The sequence below is a fragment of the Rutilus rutilus genome, assembly GCF_951802725.1.
Source record: "Rutilus rutilus genome assembly, chromosome: 20".
Classification (NCBI taxonomy): domain Eukaryota; kingdom Metazoa; phylum Chordata; class Actinopteri; order Cypriniformes; family Leuciscidae; genus Rutilus; species Rutilus rutilus.
In genome coordinates, this window is record NC_140225.1 from 4946208 (window position 1) to 4966126 (window position 19919).

General features: G+C 37.0%; 1 protein-coding gene across 1 annotated transcript in view; it reads left to right on the forward strand.

Annotated features, from left to right (window-relative positions):
- Positions 1 to 333: 333 nt before the first annotated feature.
- The window catches only part of mdga1 (MAM domain containing glycosylphosphatidylinositol anchor 1), a 201989-nt gene continuing 182403 nt past the window's right edge, over positions 334 to 19919 (forward strand). The window contains exons 1-2 of the mRNA XM_084391293.1: positions 334 to 1178; positions 4052 to 4141. Coding sequence (XP_084247419.1) covers positions 4075 to 4141 — 67 coding nt within the window. The 5' untranslated portion in view covers positions 334 to 1178; positions 4052 to 4074. The remainder of the gene's footprint in view (positions 1179 to 4051; positions 4142 to 19919) is intronic.

Here is a 19919-nt window from a genome sequence, read left to right on the forward strand (position 1 = left end):
TTTTTTGATTTTTAGATTACATGTGTATACATGTACATACACAAATACATACACAAAAACCCCAAGTAAATTAAATTAAAGCCTCGTAGTACAAGACGCATTCAACAATAATTATTTTCCTATATATCTTCTAATATCCCATCAAATATATGACCAAGACATGTTTTAGTGAGAATAGCCCCTAAACAAAACCAAAAGACAACACTGACCACATGTACGATGTCTTGAAATAATATAGATGTGTTACTTAGACTTTCGGTTCATGACCTAACGCACGATTTGTTTTTTTTTTCATCATGAATAAGGGCAAGGGTGACGGTGAGCGCTCTCTGGAATTATAATTAGCTCAAACACGCCACCTATCGGTCACCGGCGGCAGCGCGCTTCAGTTCAAAAAGTGTCCGCACCATCAGTGACGACAGACACGGAGAAACTGGTGGAAGGGGAGATGGAGTAGAAAGCGGGAGGAGGAGAGAGGGGAATAAAGAGGAGGGGTGGCAGAGACATTGTGATTTTTTTTACCTCCCTCTTTCTTATTTAATTGGTCCTCCGGGATCCGGGGCGAGTCCTCCGTTCGCAGCTGCGCAGCTTTAATTGGCTGGAGATTCCACCAAAATACTATTGGAAAAAGCCGAGAGTTTATACAGTTTAGATCCCGGTCCCTTCTGATAAACCCACTCATTACCGAGACCAGAGCTGGACAAGCTTCACCCAGAGACTCTCCAGAAGCCAGTTCAGAGACCAGACGCGCATCACTCAGAGATCTGTGCGCGCATCTCCACACTGACGCGCAAAGACGCGCAACCTCTCCATCCGCCTCACTCTTGAGAGAGCCATCGAGGAGCACACATCTGATAGGAGAACATCACAGGACAAGAGTTTCAGTCAGTCACTCTGAGAGATCGCATCGCATCGGACTGCTGCTTTCCACGAAGACGCCCTCGGATATGTGGATGCGCGCTGGCATCCAGAGTTTCACATCAGTTTAAGTTGTCTGGAAAGAATGTGTTGGAATTTTGTCTTTATTTTCTGGACGGAGAGACATCGTTGCGCTCCTGCTGAACACGCAACAAACTAAACACCTGGAACTCCAGTGCTCTGCTTAAAGAAAGTCGTTCTTTTCTAAGGGAATTATTTCGAAAGGAATTGATCTACAGGCTGAACACGCACAGAGAAAGGTAAGCGGTACTTTATATCTTATTCTTAAAAGAGTGCTTGAAACTGTCTAAATGTGCGTGCTCGTGAACGCTCAATGTCCACACCCAATTATGCATAGGCTACAGTAGAAATGTTTTGAGAGGTATTCTTAAATGCGCTTTATGTGATAACATCTAAATGACCAGTTTATTTGAATTCAAAAAACACAAGTCACACCAATGAAAGTCATTTTAACGTTTTAGGAATTAGGTAGTAGCTGCACATTCTGACTTTTTATAGTGAGTACTACAGACAATAGAGAACTTTTTTGTTTATTTTTTTTACTAATGTGTGTGTGTATGTGTGTGTTTGTGTGAGTGATTTTAAAGGGATAGTTCATCCAAAAATGATTCACCCTCATGTTGTTCCAAACCTGTATGAGTTTCTTTCTTCTGTTGAACACGAAAGAAGATATTTTGAAGAATGCCAGTAACCAGACAGTTGATGGACCCCAGATTTTTTTTTTCATTTCAATTCAATTCACATTTATTTCTATAGCGCTTTTCACAATAGATATCGTTTCAAAGCAGCTTTACAGAAAATGCATGTCTACATAACAATTTAGAGTGATCTGTTTTCAGAAATGTATATATACAAATCATGCGGTTAGCTAACATAATTTAAGGCAAAAACAATGAGCTCATTGAAGTATTGTATACATGTTGTTAACAAATGCTTAGGATATATAGAAAATGTAGCATTGGTGCATGTGTATTCAGAGCTTGCTTCATCTGAAGTCCTCGCAGGAGTTGGAGTCATCATTCACAGGTGTTGGTCATCTGAAGTCTGAGCAAGACGCTGGATCCAAACTGGAACTGAGAAAATCCCGAGATAAAATGGAAAAGCAAATGGAAAATAATTAGAGTAGCTGCTGTTCATGCAAAGATAATAATGTGCATTTGGTCTAATATAACTGGAGTATAAGGTTATGAGATGCATTATGTGAATGCTTGGCTAAAGAGATGCGTCTTTAGTCTAGATTTTAACTGGGAGAGTGAGTCTGAGCCCCGGACATTATCAGGAAGGCTATTCCAGAGTTTAGAAGCCAAATGTGAAAACGCTCTCCCTCCTTTAGTGGACTTAGATATCCTATGTACTACCAGAAGCCCATGGGTTTTGTGATCTTAAAGAGCGTGATGGATTATAGGGCGATAAAATATCAGTTAAATACACAAGAGCTTAACCATTTAGGGCCTTATAGGTCAATACTTTGTAATTGATACAGAACTTAATGGGGAACCAGTGTAGAGATGTTAAAACTGGTGTTATATTATTTCCTTCTATGGAAGTCAATGGGGTCCAATGGGGTCCATCAACTGTCTGGTTACCAACATCCTTCAATGGGGGGTTACTATAGCAACAGCACGCTGCTTGAGGAGGACTTTCTTTTAGGATAAGAATGGGACTGTAGATGGACAAAACAGCAGTAGCCCTGCTTTAATCAACTGGCAGATATATCCTCCTGGGTCCCAGGAATAGACTTTTGTCCACTATAGTGGACATTATATTTGAGTGAATTTCTCTGACACCCTACATGTCAGTTTTAAGTCTGGGTGTCCTGTAAAGAGCACATTCAGGGCTTTTCAGAGATACCAATGATACAGATTCTCCATGGTCTTTAAAAATGACTGAATAATCAAATGTAGCACTCGTATGGAAATATGATACTATTTTATTTTCAATTTGTTTGTCTTATCAACAGCTCAGGAAAATGTTATGGGGTTTCTAATCAAAATATCAATAATTCTTAGATATTATTATGAAAATGTTGCCAATTATTACTCCCATTATTATACTTATTTTTTTCCATTACATGTGGCCCCAAGAACACATTAATATGCAAATTAGATACATTGTATTAAATGGGACTACCCATTTATGGCCATTTTACCCACATATTGTATATAGTAAAAGGTTATATCAATTCATTCCATTATATCTTTCATACAAAGTTATCTACTAATTGATGGGTGAATGAAAAAAAAAATCCCATTGTTTTTGCCTATACATGTCATTTCACGTCTTTTTATTTTCGAGTCCTGATGTCCACTACAATGGACATAGCATAACATATAAATAAAATATCTTTAAAAAAAAGTTTTTAAATTAGTTTCTTATGCTCTAAACAATGTAATGACATGAAAAAAATACTAAATTCAAAAAAACTTTCTTTTTTTTTAGTGTATGTCATTTATGTCAGTGTGTACTCAAGTTGTAGCCTACTTGCTCATACTTGTGAATAGTGCAGTATTTTAGTGTATTAATGACTGTTTTAAAGGACGTCTGTGAAGATTTTTTGTTGAGATTCAGTAATTTTGTGAAATATGTGTGATATGTAGCTACGTCTATAAAAAGTACTAAATAATGGAAGTATTTATTTTAGTCGGTGATCCTATCCGGAAAGTTCTCAGTAGCATGCTGGCACAGCCTGGCTTTCCAGGAGAAAGTTGAATCGCATGCATTTGGATACTTGTGCATGTCTTCCTCGGTCTGACCAACGTGATACTGAATTCCGGCCAGGTTTAATAAGTCATGTATTTGATCGTTCTTAACCGCCCACCAATTTCCGAAATAACCCATGATTGCGGCATTCAATCCCATCAAACAATAGCACAGTTTCTGTAATCTGCAGATAATCCAAGGTTTGGCAAATGAATTGTCTCTTCTTAACCCCCATGCATGCATGCACTGGAACAATGCAGGGATAAAAATACTTCAACTGGTGAATAATGTTTTGTTAGGCTACTTTAATCTCTGATGATGATGATGGTATGATTCATTTGAATGCTGAGCTCGTGCTGTGTTGTCGTGCTATACAGTGATTGTGCACTTTTTTTTCTGGTTTTCCCCGCAGGTAATGAGGGATCGCACCTGAAGATGGAGCTTTTCTGGATTTTATTCTTTTCAGTACTCCACCGGTACGTGCAAACGCAAGGAGTTTACGGTAAGGACTTTACTGAGAAAATGCGACTTTATAATGTTACGGTTAGGATTTGTGTTCGGTTGGGTTAGTCTCGCTTCACAACACATGTTACCAGTAGTTGCAGGTCATCCTGATGGGTATTTCCTGCATGACAAGATTGTGCTAGCCATGTTTGCAGCACATTTATTGCACTGAACATCCCAACACTGCCTGGTGAGAAGTGCAACGCCTGTTGTAATTTGAAAGATGACAGACTACAATAGTGGTAGCAGGTCATCGCCAGCAGGAATTTGAACACAAACTCAACGACACTGTCTAATTAGATCATCATCAAGTCGGATAAATACTTCTTGATTATAATAAGAATGTAGAAATCTTTAGAAAGATTCATCAAAGTGTCTTGTTACATCACAGGATTTTGATCATTTTAGACGATCGTGGTTCACGGATTTTCTCCATTTACTTTACTGCAAGGTTACGTTTGCAGTAATTTGTCTCTGGGATGACACTCTTTCACCCCGGTGCTTGACAAAAATGATTTCTTCTTTGCATAATGAATCTTTTTATATTGGTGTACCCTCCGCATTTACTGCACTTACTGTCATTTTGTGAGAGCTCAATTAAGTGTGCGCTGAGAGAGAAACACTTGTCTCAGTTTGTCATATCGAGGGAATGTTTTCGAGCCTCTAGAGTCTAGAACATTAGGCCACGCAAAAAAAAAAAAAAGAGGTTATTTGTTGTTTGAGGAATTAAATCTGGTTATGTGAATACCAAGTTGGTGTTGTGGTGAATTGTAAAGATTCACTCTCTGGATGAAGGGTGATGGATGAAGACATCGCGTTTTGCTGGAATTCAGTAATCTGCATGGTATTACACTGATATTTCTAGCTTTGCGTAAAAGCAGTTTTAGTTGCATATACTTCAACAATAAAGAATGCAAATGGGATATTTGCCTTTACTTGCATATTGCTCTCCTGCTAGTCTACTAAGAGAAGTTAGAATATGTTTTTTTTTAGTAAACTTTGGGATGAGTTGAAATTATCTGCTTGTATTAAACCCAGAATAACGAATAGGACTTTAAGTTAATAATACTTTAAGTCCTCTTAAAGTCTGTGGCTGAATAAAACCTGATGATGTCTTTCTCTCATACTTCTTATCTTCTTATCTCATCACGCACACACCGTCTCACCTGACTTTTAAAATTAATGTCATGCCACACATTTCTACTCCAATCACTGTAAGACAATGTTGACTGACCTTTTTAGTCTTTATTACTTTTAGTCATGCGAGTGCGGCAAGTTAAATTTTGTTGTGAAGGCCTCCTAGCTGTGAGCGGAGTAAGATCCGCCTTTATGGTGTGAGAGAGAATGCCAGCTCAGTTAATTAAGGGCGGCAAAGCCCCAGAGTAAGAGAGACTTCACTCTCACTCCTTCACACTTTATGTCTTTATGCTATGGGGCTGTTAACTCTCTCTGATCGTGACTTTAATCCATGTTAAAGGGGTGGTATAATGCCCTTTTCACAAGATGTAAAATAAATCTCTGATGTCCCCAGAGTGTGTATTTGAAGTTTTAGCTCAAAATACCCCACAGATATTTTTATATAGCATGTTAAAGTTGTCACTTTTTGTGCCTGTCCCTTTAAATGCAAATGAGCTGCTGCTCCCGGTAGAGAGGGCGGAGTGTCCAACTTGTGTCCTTTTACCTTACACAGACATGTACTGAAAATTTCTAAAACTTTTAGCCTTTTATGTTCAAACTGGAGTCAGAAATATGGAGAGACTCAAGAAGTGACAACATGTACTGTAGAATGCAACAGGACATTTCTGAATGGTTAGTTGATGAATTTATGAAGCTTGTGTGTAGTTATCTTCTAGTCATTGATTAGCATATTCTGTCATGATAATCTATAAATCGCATTCTCGGGGGCGGGGTTTATGTAAATTTTAGGGTCGGTGATGTCACTAACCCGGGAGGAATGTCGTGTAGTCTCTACCAGCCGTTTGTTGTAGTCCTTAAAAAACGATTTCTTTAAAAGCAAATATCTCCCTTAGCTTTGAACTTTGAGCATTGTAACTTTGCAGATGTTGTTTATGCTCAAACAGCAACATTACACACTAACTAAGGTTAGAAAAGTGAAATCATAATCAACCACCCCTTTAAGATGTTTTACATTTACTGGATTAATCCTACAAAACATGTCCAGATCATCTTGGTCATTTTATTTTATTTTATCATTTTAGAATAATATTAATTGTTGGTGCCAATAGCCTAGTGGGCAGCACGCTGAATATAGCGCAGTTGCGCTTCGGGCGTCCCGAGTTCGTGTACCGGCTCGGAGTCCCCTCTCTCTCTCTCTCCAACTTTACTTCCTGTCAACTCACTGCCCTATCATAATAAAAGGCAAAAAACGCCAAAAAGAATAATAATAAAAAAAAGAATCATATTTATTATTATTAAGATAATTTGTGACATTTGTTCATTGTGACAATTTTTACCACATAATTAACTGTCCAAATAATGTCTGGACATTTTTTTTGTAATTCCTATTATTCTCTAGGGCTATGATGATTCGATTCTCATTACATTAAAATAATCTAAAAGTGTAATTTTCTACTCTATTACCATAAAAAAATGTACAGTAATACAAGCACTTTTTTTCTTTTAAATTGTCAGCAAAAAAAATACTGAAAAAAAAAGAAACTTGAATAATGACACTATTTAATTTTTAAAATAATGTTTTGGGTTTTATGGTGCACAAATAATCCGTGCACATTATATATAAAAAAAAATTCTTTAACAACTTTACTTTTTCAGCTGAAAATAAAGTCCTGCCCCACCCTTTCCCCCCATAGCATGTTCTGTTTGACTTGGATTAATCACAACAGATTAAGATTGTAAATTGACTTTAATGGTCTGAAAAATAATGACCTGAACACTCTGTTGAAATTTTTCGACCTTATAACTCTATATGATGTGCTTATGTCCCTCCTTATAGTTATTCTTCTCATTGAATGTAGTCTGTTTCTCCACACAGTTGAATGATTTCATTACTATCTCATCAGACTATCTCTCTGACTCTCTCACTCTGTTTTTCCCCATGGCCTGTCATGCACCGTCTCTCTTTTCTCTGCTTTGTCACTCTTTTCATCTTCCTCTTCCCATACTGTTTCTCTACAGTTCTCCATCTCTGATTCTGCTTGCTCTCTGTATACATTTTTCTGATGTGTATGTGTTTGTCACTCTGTTAAAATTCGATTAACCTGTGGGTTAGTATGTTTTCCCAATGGCGACTGCAGTTTTATTTTAGCTCTAGCAGCCGGTGGCGTGTATGTGTCAGGGAAAGGGGATCGATGGAGATCCGCCCTGAAGTCAAATTTTATGACACTGAACAACTCCGAGCATATTTTCATCTGCTTTATGTCTGGATATAGGTCAGCAAAGAGAATGCTGACTTAGACACACATAAGTGTGTGTTAATGTGTGCAGTGTGAATGGACAGAAGGTGATGTGTGCGTGTCCACAGGCGGACATGACAAAGAGTTTGTGCAAGTGAACAGTTGGCGCGCGTTGACTAATGCATGAGAATCTGGGCAGGGGGGAAAAAATACCATCAAAGTCTATCCAAAAAGACTAAGGGCATTTCATACTATTCTGCACTGTCAGAAGAAATTGCAAAAATGGTAACTCTAGGGGTGTAACAGCTTTTGACAGGAGCAGTACCTCAAAGGTACAACTTTGTGCCTTATCTCCCCCTAAGGTTGCAAATTAGTACCTTAAGTATTCATGTTAGCGCTTCAAGTTTGCATATTATTACCAGTGTCAGGCTAAAAGTACAGTAGTTACGGTTACACGGACACCATTTGTTTCAATCGGAATGATTTCCTGATTTCATTTAATGAATCTGAACATAGTGTTTACATGAACGCTAAATAAAGTGATCAGGTTGATGTGCGTGTTTATATGTCACAAGCTTTAAAATTGCACATTTTTTGACATGCATGCGCACACTACACGGATATACAGAGTTTGCCGCTGTTGTTGCATACTAACTATCCTGCTTTTCTTTGTTTTTAAAAGCAGACTTAATATTTCTCCATTTCGGGTCCTAATGGAGACGACGAGCACATGAAGCTTAGTGCCATGATGCTTATATTTATCAAGCAGTTCAAACTTGTGACTTGGTTATTCCGACTGGGCTACTACTCGATTACAGTCCGATTACTTAGGTCCTTGTAAACGCAGCTACTGCATACGTTTGGTTTCTGACAGTGTGGGTTATATCGTGTTTTTTAATATTTAGTATTTTTAAGTAAGTAAAGCCTATTATTAAGACTGTTAAGATTTTATTTATTCATTTTTTTTTTTTTTTTGCATTGTGGCATTCATTTGCACACATTTCATTTTTATTACAACATCTTATAAAGCATGTACAGTACATGGCCCATAAGGCACACAATATCTTGTTTTGTACACAAGAGAGCTATTTTACTGCATGACAAGATGAATAAAGAAAAATTAAAAATAAATAAATAGAATAAATTAAGAAAAGTAAAACAAATAAATTAAAATAAAATCACGGACAACTGTACACAGAACAACAGCATTGGACAGGATCATAACACACAAAGAAAGACAAAGTATCAATCAGCCGACCCAACCAAAGTCTGTTATAATACAGAAAAAACATGTGCTTCTTTCTTTTTCTTTCTTTCTTTCTTTCTTTCTTTCTTTCTTTCTTTCTTTCTTTCTTTCTTTCTTTCTTTCTTTCTTTCTTTCTTTCTTTCTTTCTTTCTTTCTTTCTTTCTTTCTTTCTTTCTGAGAGTGCAGATGTCTGGAACGGCATAATTCAATATAAAAACTGAATTCTCTAACCCAAGGCCTCTCTCCCAGACCAGCTCTTGTGTTCAATAATACAACACAACTCCTCTCAGTCATCTTGTACATGTGTTTGAAGTGTAAAAATCTTTTTTTTTTTGTGGTTGAAAAAATAAAATAAAATAATTCTGTTTCAGGTAGTGAGAAACTGGCAGGTATTTGTTCAGGAAGTGATTTGGTGAAAAGGTCATGAAATGAGACAGGAGTATAGATGGAGACTGCTCTTTATAAGACTGCTGTAATAGCATTCTCCTGGCCATGGGTATCACGTATTACGTCTGTCAAAGTTAATTAAATATGTTAAATGGCAGTTTGGTGCAGGAATGCATCTCCACCTCACAGCTATACCCTGTAGTTGGTGTGAGGACAGAAACCAGGTTTGAGATGGATATGGCTGCTGTCTGTCAGTCAGAAACTGTCCTGTAATCCCCGTTTATCAGAAAACTCCAGAAAGAGAAACTGGAGTCTGTCATTCACAGGATTCCTTGTCTTTCCATTCAGTCTGTCATCCATTATCTCCTGGGGCCGGATTGACGAAACATTCTTAAGAATGCAATTCTTCTTAACTGCCAATTTCTTATGTTCTAACTTAAGAAAAAAGATAAGAACATTTTGCATTCACAAAAAACTTTACTTAAAGGGATAGTTCACCCAAAAATGGAAATTTTCCCATGATTTACTCACCCTCAAGCCATCAGGTCTTTTAGACTAACGCAATCGGAGGTATATTAAAACATATACGGTAAATGCTCTTCCAAGTTTTATAATGGCAGTGATGGCTGTTCTGATTTTGTAGCAAGGGCGTGTCTAGAGGGGTGGCACCGCCCCCCCCGGAATATGATTGGCCCCCTCTGGTGCCCCCTCAACACCATTGGGCTAGATTTACTGTCAACCTGACAATGCTCAACGCCATTGGATCAGAGCGCTGTCAATCACTGCTTGATTTGCGATTTGTAAAGTGGAATCACAGGTCCGTGTTGGAGAGAGAGACACTTCGACACATCACTGTTTATGGTATATACATACTCAATTACAGTATATGTTTTGAAATATCACACCATCTGATTACTTTCATGTGTGTCTGATCAAGCTGTTGTATGTCGCCAGTAACGATTACTAACGTAACTTCAGCAGACTAACGTTACTGAATAGAGATGTTTTATCAGTGTTATTCAGCGACAGCGCACACCACCACATAAATATAAAATAGATAAATATTACTTTATCTGTTGTTTTAAAGAGTAAAGGCACAATACTCTTTTTCCAAAAAAGTTGTGGTAAACATTAAAATGTGAGAACTAACACCATAGCTACATGCAACTCTGTGTAATTTAGATACTTCATGGGTTTTTGTTTATTTTTAGGCAGAATTTAGTGGGGGAAAACGCTGAGAATGAAAAGAGTCAGACACAGCAACAGGACAGCCATTGTTTCTTTTATAAGAAACCATGTCAGAGACAGTTTTCATGCAGAGACCGTTCGCCCACACACACACTCAATGTTGTGTGTTGAGAATAAAGCATGTTAAATGACTAATTAGTGCCTATGTGATGTTTTTTTATTTATTGGAACAAAACTGTGTGGTCCAATCCATGCAAAATACAAAATGATTTTCAGGCTCTTATGCAGTGCCACATTTAATACCATCTATATTAGGGCACTGATGGGCATTGCAAAGATTTTTGAAATCGTGCTTAATATTTTCTAAACAAGTATCCCCCCCCCCCCCCCCCCACTGGTTCTTGGTCCCCCCCTGTGTCCCTCTATTTATAAAATCCTGGAATCACCCCTGTTTTGAAGTCCAAAAAAGTGCATCCATCCATCCATCATAAAAGTAATTCATACAACTCTAGTTGTTTGTGTAAGAAAAATATCCATATTTAAAACTTTATCGACTAAAATAACTACTTAAGAATTGCACTTAGGAACATTCTTATGTGCTTCTTAGAATTTATCTTGAGAATTTTCTTAAAATCTTTCTTAAGAAGATTTTCGTGAATCCGGCCCAATGTTATTATAGTTTTGCATTTTTAAATGTGTTTTTATTTTAATATCAAATTTCCTATACATTTCAGTTCAGTTTTAGTTAGTTTCATTAATGGTTTTGTTAGTTTTAGTTTAGTTTTTATTTTGTGAACACATTTTTATTTAGTTTCAGTTTTAGTTTTAGATATTATAGTTTAGCAGAGTTAACAGAACACTTCCAGTTAAAGACATTTAATTTCAGCAAAGTTTAATGTTTGCAGTTTACAGTTAGCTCTTGTGCAAACCTCTTAATAATACAAATAAAATTATTGTTTGAGATTGAACAAAGAACCGAAAAATGCAGCTTAAACGTAAATATTATTCATTCAAACTCATTCATAATAAAGATGAAATCTTGTTAAACGTGGTGTATAAGAAAAAAAAGATATGTTATTATGATTATTCTTTTATGGTTATTTCTCTGATTAATCCTTTTCAAACATATTATTCTTGTATTTATCCATTTATGATTTTTCTCTATTGTATTTTTTAATATCATATGAAAATGTATGTCTATTTATGGGCTAGACATGCTATTTGTTTGTTCAATTTTCCGCTCATTGTGGTCTCCTGTCTAATATGTGTGGTAGCTATATCTTGATTATTAAGTTTCACATGAGATCTTGGAATTAAGGTACAGCTGTATTTGCATACGGTCGAGACATGATGGAAATACTTATTTGGCCATTTCTGATTGTAGGGCTGGTTCACACAGAAAGCGTTTTTGCTTTGAAAAACGCGAGACGAAGGCAGTGGAATGGGGATAAAGCGCAAGGTCTCGACTCTCGAGACACGTCTTTTAAAAGCTGAACTTAACTTGAGTTTTGCGTTTTTAGAACATAGTGTCATGCGTGAGACGCAGCAAAATATGCGAGCACTACGGTCATACATGTCCGTGTAGTGCGTGTTTGCATTGAAAAATAAAGTAGGCCTAGTGCAGGCAGTGGACAGGATGAGAGGATCCTCCGGTACAGGATGAGAGCTTATTAATTACCAAAAATTATTTGAGCTAATTATTATTTTATTTCAGTTAGTTTTTCAGTAACTGTTGTTAGCTTAGTTTAGTTTTAGTTTTTCACTTATGTTGAAATCATCAGAGATTTTTTTTTTACTGTATTTCTGATCAAATAAATGCGTTGGTGAGCATAAAGAGACTTCTTTTAAAAACATTTAAATATCTTACAGATCCCAAACTTATGAACGGCAGTGTATCTAAATTGTATTTTGAAGAATATTTCTGAAATGGCTGTTTTTACATTGCCAAGGCAGATTAAATACATTAATTAATAGAATAAATGCATAATAAGATTAAATGTTAAGAGTCTTTATGGGGACTCGAGATAAAATCCTGAGTAATTAGATTTAAATTTTCAGTAAAATAAGTAGCAGTGGCGAATTAGTCTCTTTGTTCTATTTTCAGTATTGTTGAAGTAGACTTGATTAACTTTACCTGTACGGCTCCATTAGCGTAACATAAATCCCCTACCATGTTTACCACAGTATTAATCCTAGCTGCTCGTATCAGGTTCTGACATCATAAGGTGCATTTAACCCACATTTCTCTCCTTGTAGATCTTTGTCGATATACATATAAAATAGTTTTGGCCAGCTGGACTCTGGTAGCTCTGATAAACCTGAAGAAAGCTACCGGTTAGCATTGTTGTTCATCTGCAAACCACTTGCTCAGCTGGTGAAGAAAAAGACATGAGTTTGTGACCTGATGTTGCTGCCATCTTTGCTTGCTTTCCATGCTAGTTCAGTTTTGTGAATATAAATCTTTAATAATTCTTTTGCAGTTTACTTGTTGCTTTTATTGTTATTTATTCAGAGTGCACAACAATTTTTGAATGGCTGTCAGTAGAAAAATTCATCTTGGCCCACATGACTGACACATGTACAGGGACCGCTTCACACGACCGGCTTGCTTTGCTAGGAATCTAGAGGAATCTTCTGGAATTTGCCTGGTTTCGAGCGTGTTGCCTGGAAGAAAGAGTTGTCGGCCCACAGCTTCTCCTTTTCTCTTTCTGTCTGTGTGTCCCTCAGTCTTTCAGAGCGGCATCGTTCTTCTATAATCTGTTTGTTCTTGCTGTTGTCTGTCAGTGCTTCTTCCTCAGACGTTTCTCGCCTTCAGCTCACATGTTCCTCACCTCGATCAGTGATTCTTTACCTAAACTTTTCCTGTACAGTTCACTCACTTGTTTTTGGTTTGCCTCTTGTTCTCTGTGCAAAATAAACATCACCTCCTCCAAACAACTCTGCATTATTAATGCTTCAGCATCACTACACAGCAGAACTGGGGCGTGCATGTGTGCGCACACACACACACGCACACACAGAGTGCTGTCAGAAAGGTATGATTAGATGGTCTCCACGTTGTGACTCACACATATCCTCAGGACCAAAAATGAAAAATTCAATCAGCATATGTCTATTTTTTTTCAAGATTTCTGAGATATGTTGTCATTGTGGTTCTGGGTACCAATGTGACGGTCAGGTTCTGCTAACTCTTGATAGAGAAGGACATGTTTGAGAGCGACCTGTTGAGTCATGCTGCAAAGTTTCCAATTAAAATGGACCCTATTCTTGACCCTTTCTCACACATGGTTGATCTTATTGTGCTTGATTCAAAAATAATATTTATTGCACAAACATAGTTTGTAATATGTCATCAGTGTATTATCTGTCGCAGCTTGTTTGCTTTTTGACAGGTGCCACCAAGGCCGCTTAAATTCCAGGTGCCTGAAGTGTTTATAAGTGGAGGAGTTCTCTACAATTGATAAACTCTTGTATGCAGTGCCCACTTTTCACAATCCAGTGAAACTGAAGTCATATCCCTCCTTTTTTCTTGCTGAAAATGTCTTTTTTGGTAACACTTTACAATAAGGTTTCATTTGTTGACATTAGTTAATGCATTAACTAATACCAAGCAATACATTTAAGTAACTAACAATGAGCAATACATTTGTTATTTATTCATCTTTGTTAACGTTAGTTAATAAAAATAAAACTGTTCATACTTTGTTCATGTTAGTTCACAGTACATTAACTGAAGTTAACAAATACAACTTTTGAAGTCAATAATGTATTAGTAAATGTTGAAATTAACATTAACTAAGATGAATAATTGTTGACGATCACACGTTGATCTGATTGGTTACAAGGTACTTTGTGATGTCAGAAAGATCAGCGATTTCAAACCGCGTCTTTAGATTCACTGCAGTTTTAAAGAGAAAATACTCAACAATGGTGTTGTTGACTTGTTGATAAGCATATTAAAAACACCACAGATATATATAAAGCTTGATTTTAGCCACAGGGGGGCTTTACAGTGTCGTAGACTGAATGTGAATTAGATTTTGTTTTATTGTGGTGTGAGAAATACTGTCACAGACATTCATTCTTAGTTTCATTATCATGGACTTTTAGTTTGTTTTTCCTACTCTTTAGTTGTCATGGTAACAGAAAGGCTATGATTAGTTTTCAGTTCAGTTGTGTGTCATTAATTACCATTGTTTGCCTTGCTATTTAAGTTGCTGTGTTTGTTTCACCCGTGGGTTTTTATTTGTTTATCTTGTTTTGTACCTTCTGAGTGGATTATTAAAGACGTTATACCTGGTCTTTATCTTCATCGTGTTTCCTGCATCTGTTGGTGACAAATACATTGCATTACTACACTGAATCCTACTGGAAAATTTGTGGGGTCTCAAGTGGACCCTTAAAATCATTCCCATCTCACCCCATTAGCGACGGCCTTGCAAACGTGCACATGTGTGTGTTTGTCCTCGGAGGAGAACGCAGGTGTGCCTGATTTTCAAGCTGAACGATTGTTTCTCTCTTTTCTCCTCCTGTTTGAGCTCTTTGTTCACTCATGTCTTCTTGCAGACGTTTGTCAATAAGGCCTGCTCATTGATTACGCATTGTTTGCTGTGATTTGCGCTTGATGAACGAGAGAAAATGAATGCCTGGCTGCGTGCCGAGCTTGTGGCCGTGTGTGTGTTTGTGTGTGACACGCTTCTGCACCTGCTTTGGGCTCAAGAGATGAAACACGACACAGATCGTCTCTTCTGAGAAACTCTTCATGATGAAGCAGCAGCTCAGCAGTGTAAATCCCGGTAAACTCTCTGAACGTTAACTCCTTTCTGAACCAGAGAGATCTGTACAAGATAAAAACCTCATGCTTTTACACCAGAGATAGGAACGAGGAGGAAATGTACACAAGTCGGATCTGCGCTAATCATTTTGGCTGAGAATTATGAATCGGTGGATGTCACGCTCTGCCTCTTTCCACCCGTCCTGTTTGTCGTATTTCCACTAGTTAATACTATAGTCTCAGCCTCAAACCGAACATAGTCCCTTCGCTGACCTAAGATGCAGACTGCATTAAAAAATGGCTAAAGCCTTAGGAATTTTTCATCTGAACTTTGTAAACACGAATTTGCTCCCGAAAGTTGTGTAAAGCAGTCAGAGTTGATGCAGTGAGTACTTTGAGGAAGATCTAGTCACTTGATTTGCCGAAGTTTGTCTGGTTAGTGGCTTCAGATCTTTGAGATTTGTTTTAGGCAAGTAAAAGATATCAACGAGAGTTAACATTTACAGGGTTCCCACGGGTCCTTAAAGTCCTTGAAAGTTTGTGTATCTGAAAAAATAAAAAAATAAATCAAGGCCCTGGAAAGTTTTTGAAAATAAACATACATAGATACAGGTCCTTGAAAGTGCTTGAATTTATTTTGTGCATGAAGTTTTCTGGAAAAAAATCCATATTATTCCCTCTGTTATGGTAATGTGTTATTTCGCCAACACTTCGTGGCCTATGCATGCTAGCTTGCTTGATTTACGTTAGTTACTCGCATTTACGCATTACGTTAAGTGTTTCCCGCGTGAGGTACTTTGTGTTGTACGTTGCCATGGCGTTCACGCGCGCACGGAACTATGGTACCTCAACGTTTCACAGACACACCGTGAAACATTGCAAAAATAGGCTGAAACGATGTAACCTTGCTGTCACTTAAAATGTGTCCCCACATTATGTCCTTGAATTTGAGGGTATTGGACCTGGAAAGTCCTTGAAAGGTCCTTGAACTGCATTTACATTTAGACTACCATTCAAAAGTTTGAATTCAGTAAGAATTTTTTTATGTTTTTGAAAGAAGTCTTTTATGCTTAGCAAGGGTGCATTTTTTTTATCGTAAATGCAGTAAAAACAGTAATAATGTGATTATTAAAAAATAACTTTTGTATTTTAATATATTTTAAAAAGTAATTTATTCCTGTGATAGCAATGTTACATTTTCAGCATCATTACTCCAGTCTTCAGTGTCACATGATCCTTCAGAAATCATTCTAATATGATGATTTGCTGCTCAAGAAACATTTCTTAACATCAATGTTGAAAACGTGCTGCTTAATAGTTTAGTGCAGACCGTGATAAGGCTTTATGAATAGGAAGTTTAGCAGGTTAGTTATGACCATGAAACATTATTTCCTACTTGCTTTTCTTTTGGATGCTTTGGAAGGTCATTCTCATTATAGAGAGAAATCTGTTTTTTCCAGAAGACAAAGAACGTCAAATTTAAAAGCATATACATATCTGCTAAAATTCATTCTTTCATCTAACTTCCACATAATAATGACGTCTTTGTCAAACCTTTCAACAGTTTTTTGCCATTGTGATATTTTCATGACAGTTAAAAGGAATATTCCGGGTTCAATGCAAGTTTAACAAAGTCAACAGCGTATGTGGAATACTGTTTATAAAAAAAGAGAAATGGCAAACAAATTAAGGTTAAAATGTGAGGCAATTGCACAGAAAATGTATTGGTACAGGATTGAGGAGCAGGAATGTGAAGAATTTAATAAAAGCACTTGCATTAATTTATCAGTTAAAACTGTTCTGTCGTCATGGCAACAAAGTTGTAAAATTGTTATTGCAAAGTAGCACACATATTGTTTATGTATTTTTGCTGAACTATAGAAACAGTGAGTATTATGATCTCCATTCACTTCCACTGTAAGTGCCTCACTGTTTTTTTTTTTTTTTTTTTGGTAATCACTAAATTCCACAAATGCTGTCGATTGAGCTTGACTTGTACTGAACCCCAAATATTTCTGTCCAGCATATTTTCTTCCACATTTTCTTATTATGCCAAACTGAATAAGGGAGATCAAGAGTGCATTGCATTGTGGGATATTGGTCATCTGGGTTTAAATTGCATGCAAAACATTAGCATAATGCGCACAATATACATACTGTAGTTTGAGTATTATGGTATGCTATTCTGAACATACGTCAAGAAAGAGATGTTAAAAATCAACTGCCATAGCATGTGATTCATTTGTTACACTGTAAGTGGAAGGTCGGGTTGCGCGCACAGCATTGTATACATACTGTAATAATCTGTACTGTACTGTAATACTGAATGACACCACTAACTCTCCCCTTGCTCTCTTTTTCTATCCACTTGACTTCTTGATTAGTCTCCTGTCTTGCACTACCTTGAAGTGAGGGAGGAAAAGAGAGGTATATTTGGAGTGGTTTGACTTTTATCTGGTCATTTAGATGGCTTTGGCTTTGCCAAAAAAAGTCAAACAAAAGTACAGAAGCATTGAGTGCTGGCGAAGCCTTGTTAGTATGTAGTAGAGCTGAGAGAATATTTATGATATATTCACAATCCCTTATGACTAATATTATCAATTATCCATTGACAAGGCTGTCAGAGGTTTTGGAAACGAATAACCGCTTCTAGAAATTGGTCAGCTACTGTCTCACAATGGGCAGATTAATCGGCCAATATAGCGTACACACTCTGTATGTGTGAACACAAACATCAACACTGCATTCATATCCACACGCACACAATCTGCCAACAATAAATTCCCACTAACTGCCGCCTGAACGAGACAATATGCTTCTCATCTATCTTTCTCGTTTCCTCCAATATACACAAGCCAATCCACGCGCACACAGCGAGTGCTCTCAGCATTACTTCTCATAACACTTCCTCTAAACCCTTATGAGACACCCAATTGCATTTAAGCCTAATCTTTAGTTTAAGTGAGGCTGCTCTAAAAGGGCTTTAAAGCGCATTCTGACTGCAGGGCATCGGCACGCAGGGTTGCACTCGAGAGCAGCGCTCAAATCCACTCTTTAGTGAGAATTAGCTGAAAAGCTGCACGTTTGTAAGACATACACTGGATTTTCTGCTTAATGCATTTTCTCTTTGGTAAAGATAGAGAAGACTTTGTGCAGCATGCTGTAAAAATAAACCTTAGTCTTTTATGAACGTGTGATCAGAATAACGGCTCTATCTGTAATTCTGTGTTAAAAAATGAGCAAACAAAGTGCTGTTTCTCCAGGTGTGTACAAATGTGTGCATGTTTTTTTGTTCCTCTTTTGAATTAGCAGTGAATAGATGCTGATTTTACAGTTGTTGTTGTTTTTTTTTAACTGCTTTCACACAAAATACTTACTACACCAGAACCACACACCAAATGTGCAAAACCATACACTAATTCTTGGCCTTCGACTCAGTTTTCAATTTCATAAAACACTTTTTGCAAACCACAACACACAATTATCTATGTAACACACAAAAATCTTTGTTCAAACACAACCTATCAAAATGCCACACTAATTCAACTCCTCACATGTGCAAACACTCATTGCTTTACTTAACACCAACCGAACACCAACCGATCATCTTTAAATAGGCCAAAGGTCAAGTTATAGGTTTTTTTGGACTGTGTAATACTGTATTCACAACCGCATTTGTGTAAAAAAAGAAAGAAAAAAGTAAAAAAACAGTAAAAAAATAAATGGTTTGGTTTCAATCTTGCTTTCGTGTTTACTCATGAATTTTTCAACATCTCTCTGCCAATTACTTTCAATCCTGTACAGAAATGTACATCGGAGCTCATGAAAGAAGAGCTTTAGGTTTTGAATAACTGTGTATATGATATATCCAAGAATATAATATTATGGCAAAGGCATTTGAGATGTGTTTGTGATATTTTGAATACAGTGCATCATTTTGCAAGAGATGTGAGACATTTTGCATTTTGTGTCTGCAATTCTTGGATTTGTGTGTAAAGTTTTGAAAATGCGTGTAAGCAGTTGAAAAAAACTGTAAGAACAGGCCGTTCTAGATGTAATACAACTCATCCATTGAATGGATCATATTTTCCTTGATCTTTGGAGATGAGAGATGATCAGTGTACTATGAAAAAGTATGAGAAACTTTCTGAACTCAAAACTTCCTGCAAAACCGTCTAAAACGACCATTTATTGAAGCTAAAATGTGGATTTCGCTGCAGGATGGTTTGAGTTAAAACATGAGCACGCTACTTGAGAAATGGAGAAAGATAGACTTGTAAGGATAGAAAAATGAAGGGGCGTATGATGGGAGAGTACAAATGAAATGAGGGATGATGGAAGAGTTTCATTGTTTCTTAGCTGTTACATCCCTAAAATGAGAAGCAGAGTAGCCGAAGAGAGATGGATTCAATCAGTGAAAGGGTTGAATGTCTTGTTCTTCAGTGACAGAGGAATTGAATGGCAGAGAGTCTGTCTTTCTCTGTATGAACGTGTGTGTGTGTGTGTGTGCTGAGATGAGCAGGAGTGAGTCTCATTACCTCGACCTCAACGGAATCTGTGCTCGCAGAACTTCACAGGTTTTCTTCAAAATTGTAGTGCCGGTCATTCACAAAGATGCATTTGATGTAAAGAAGTATTTGTTTAACTTTCAATTATGATATTATGATATAATTAATGATATTCTTTGCTCTGCTTAACACATTTTTTCACGTTTAAATACATTCTGAAGATGTCTGCAAATTTTCCTTCATAATCAAAACACTGAAAAGAAAAAGTCAACATATTTCAGCCGGGGCTGGCCATTAGT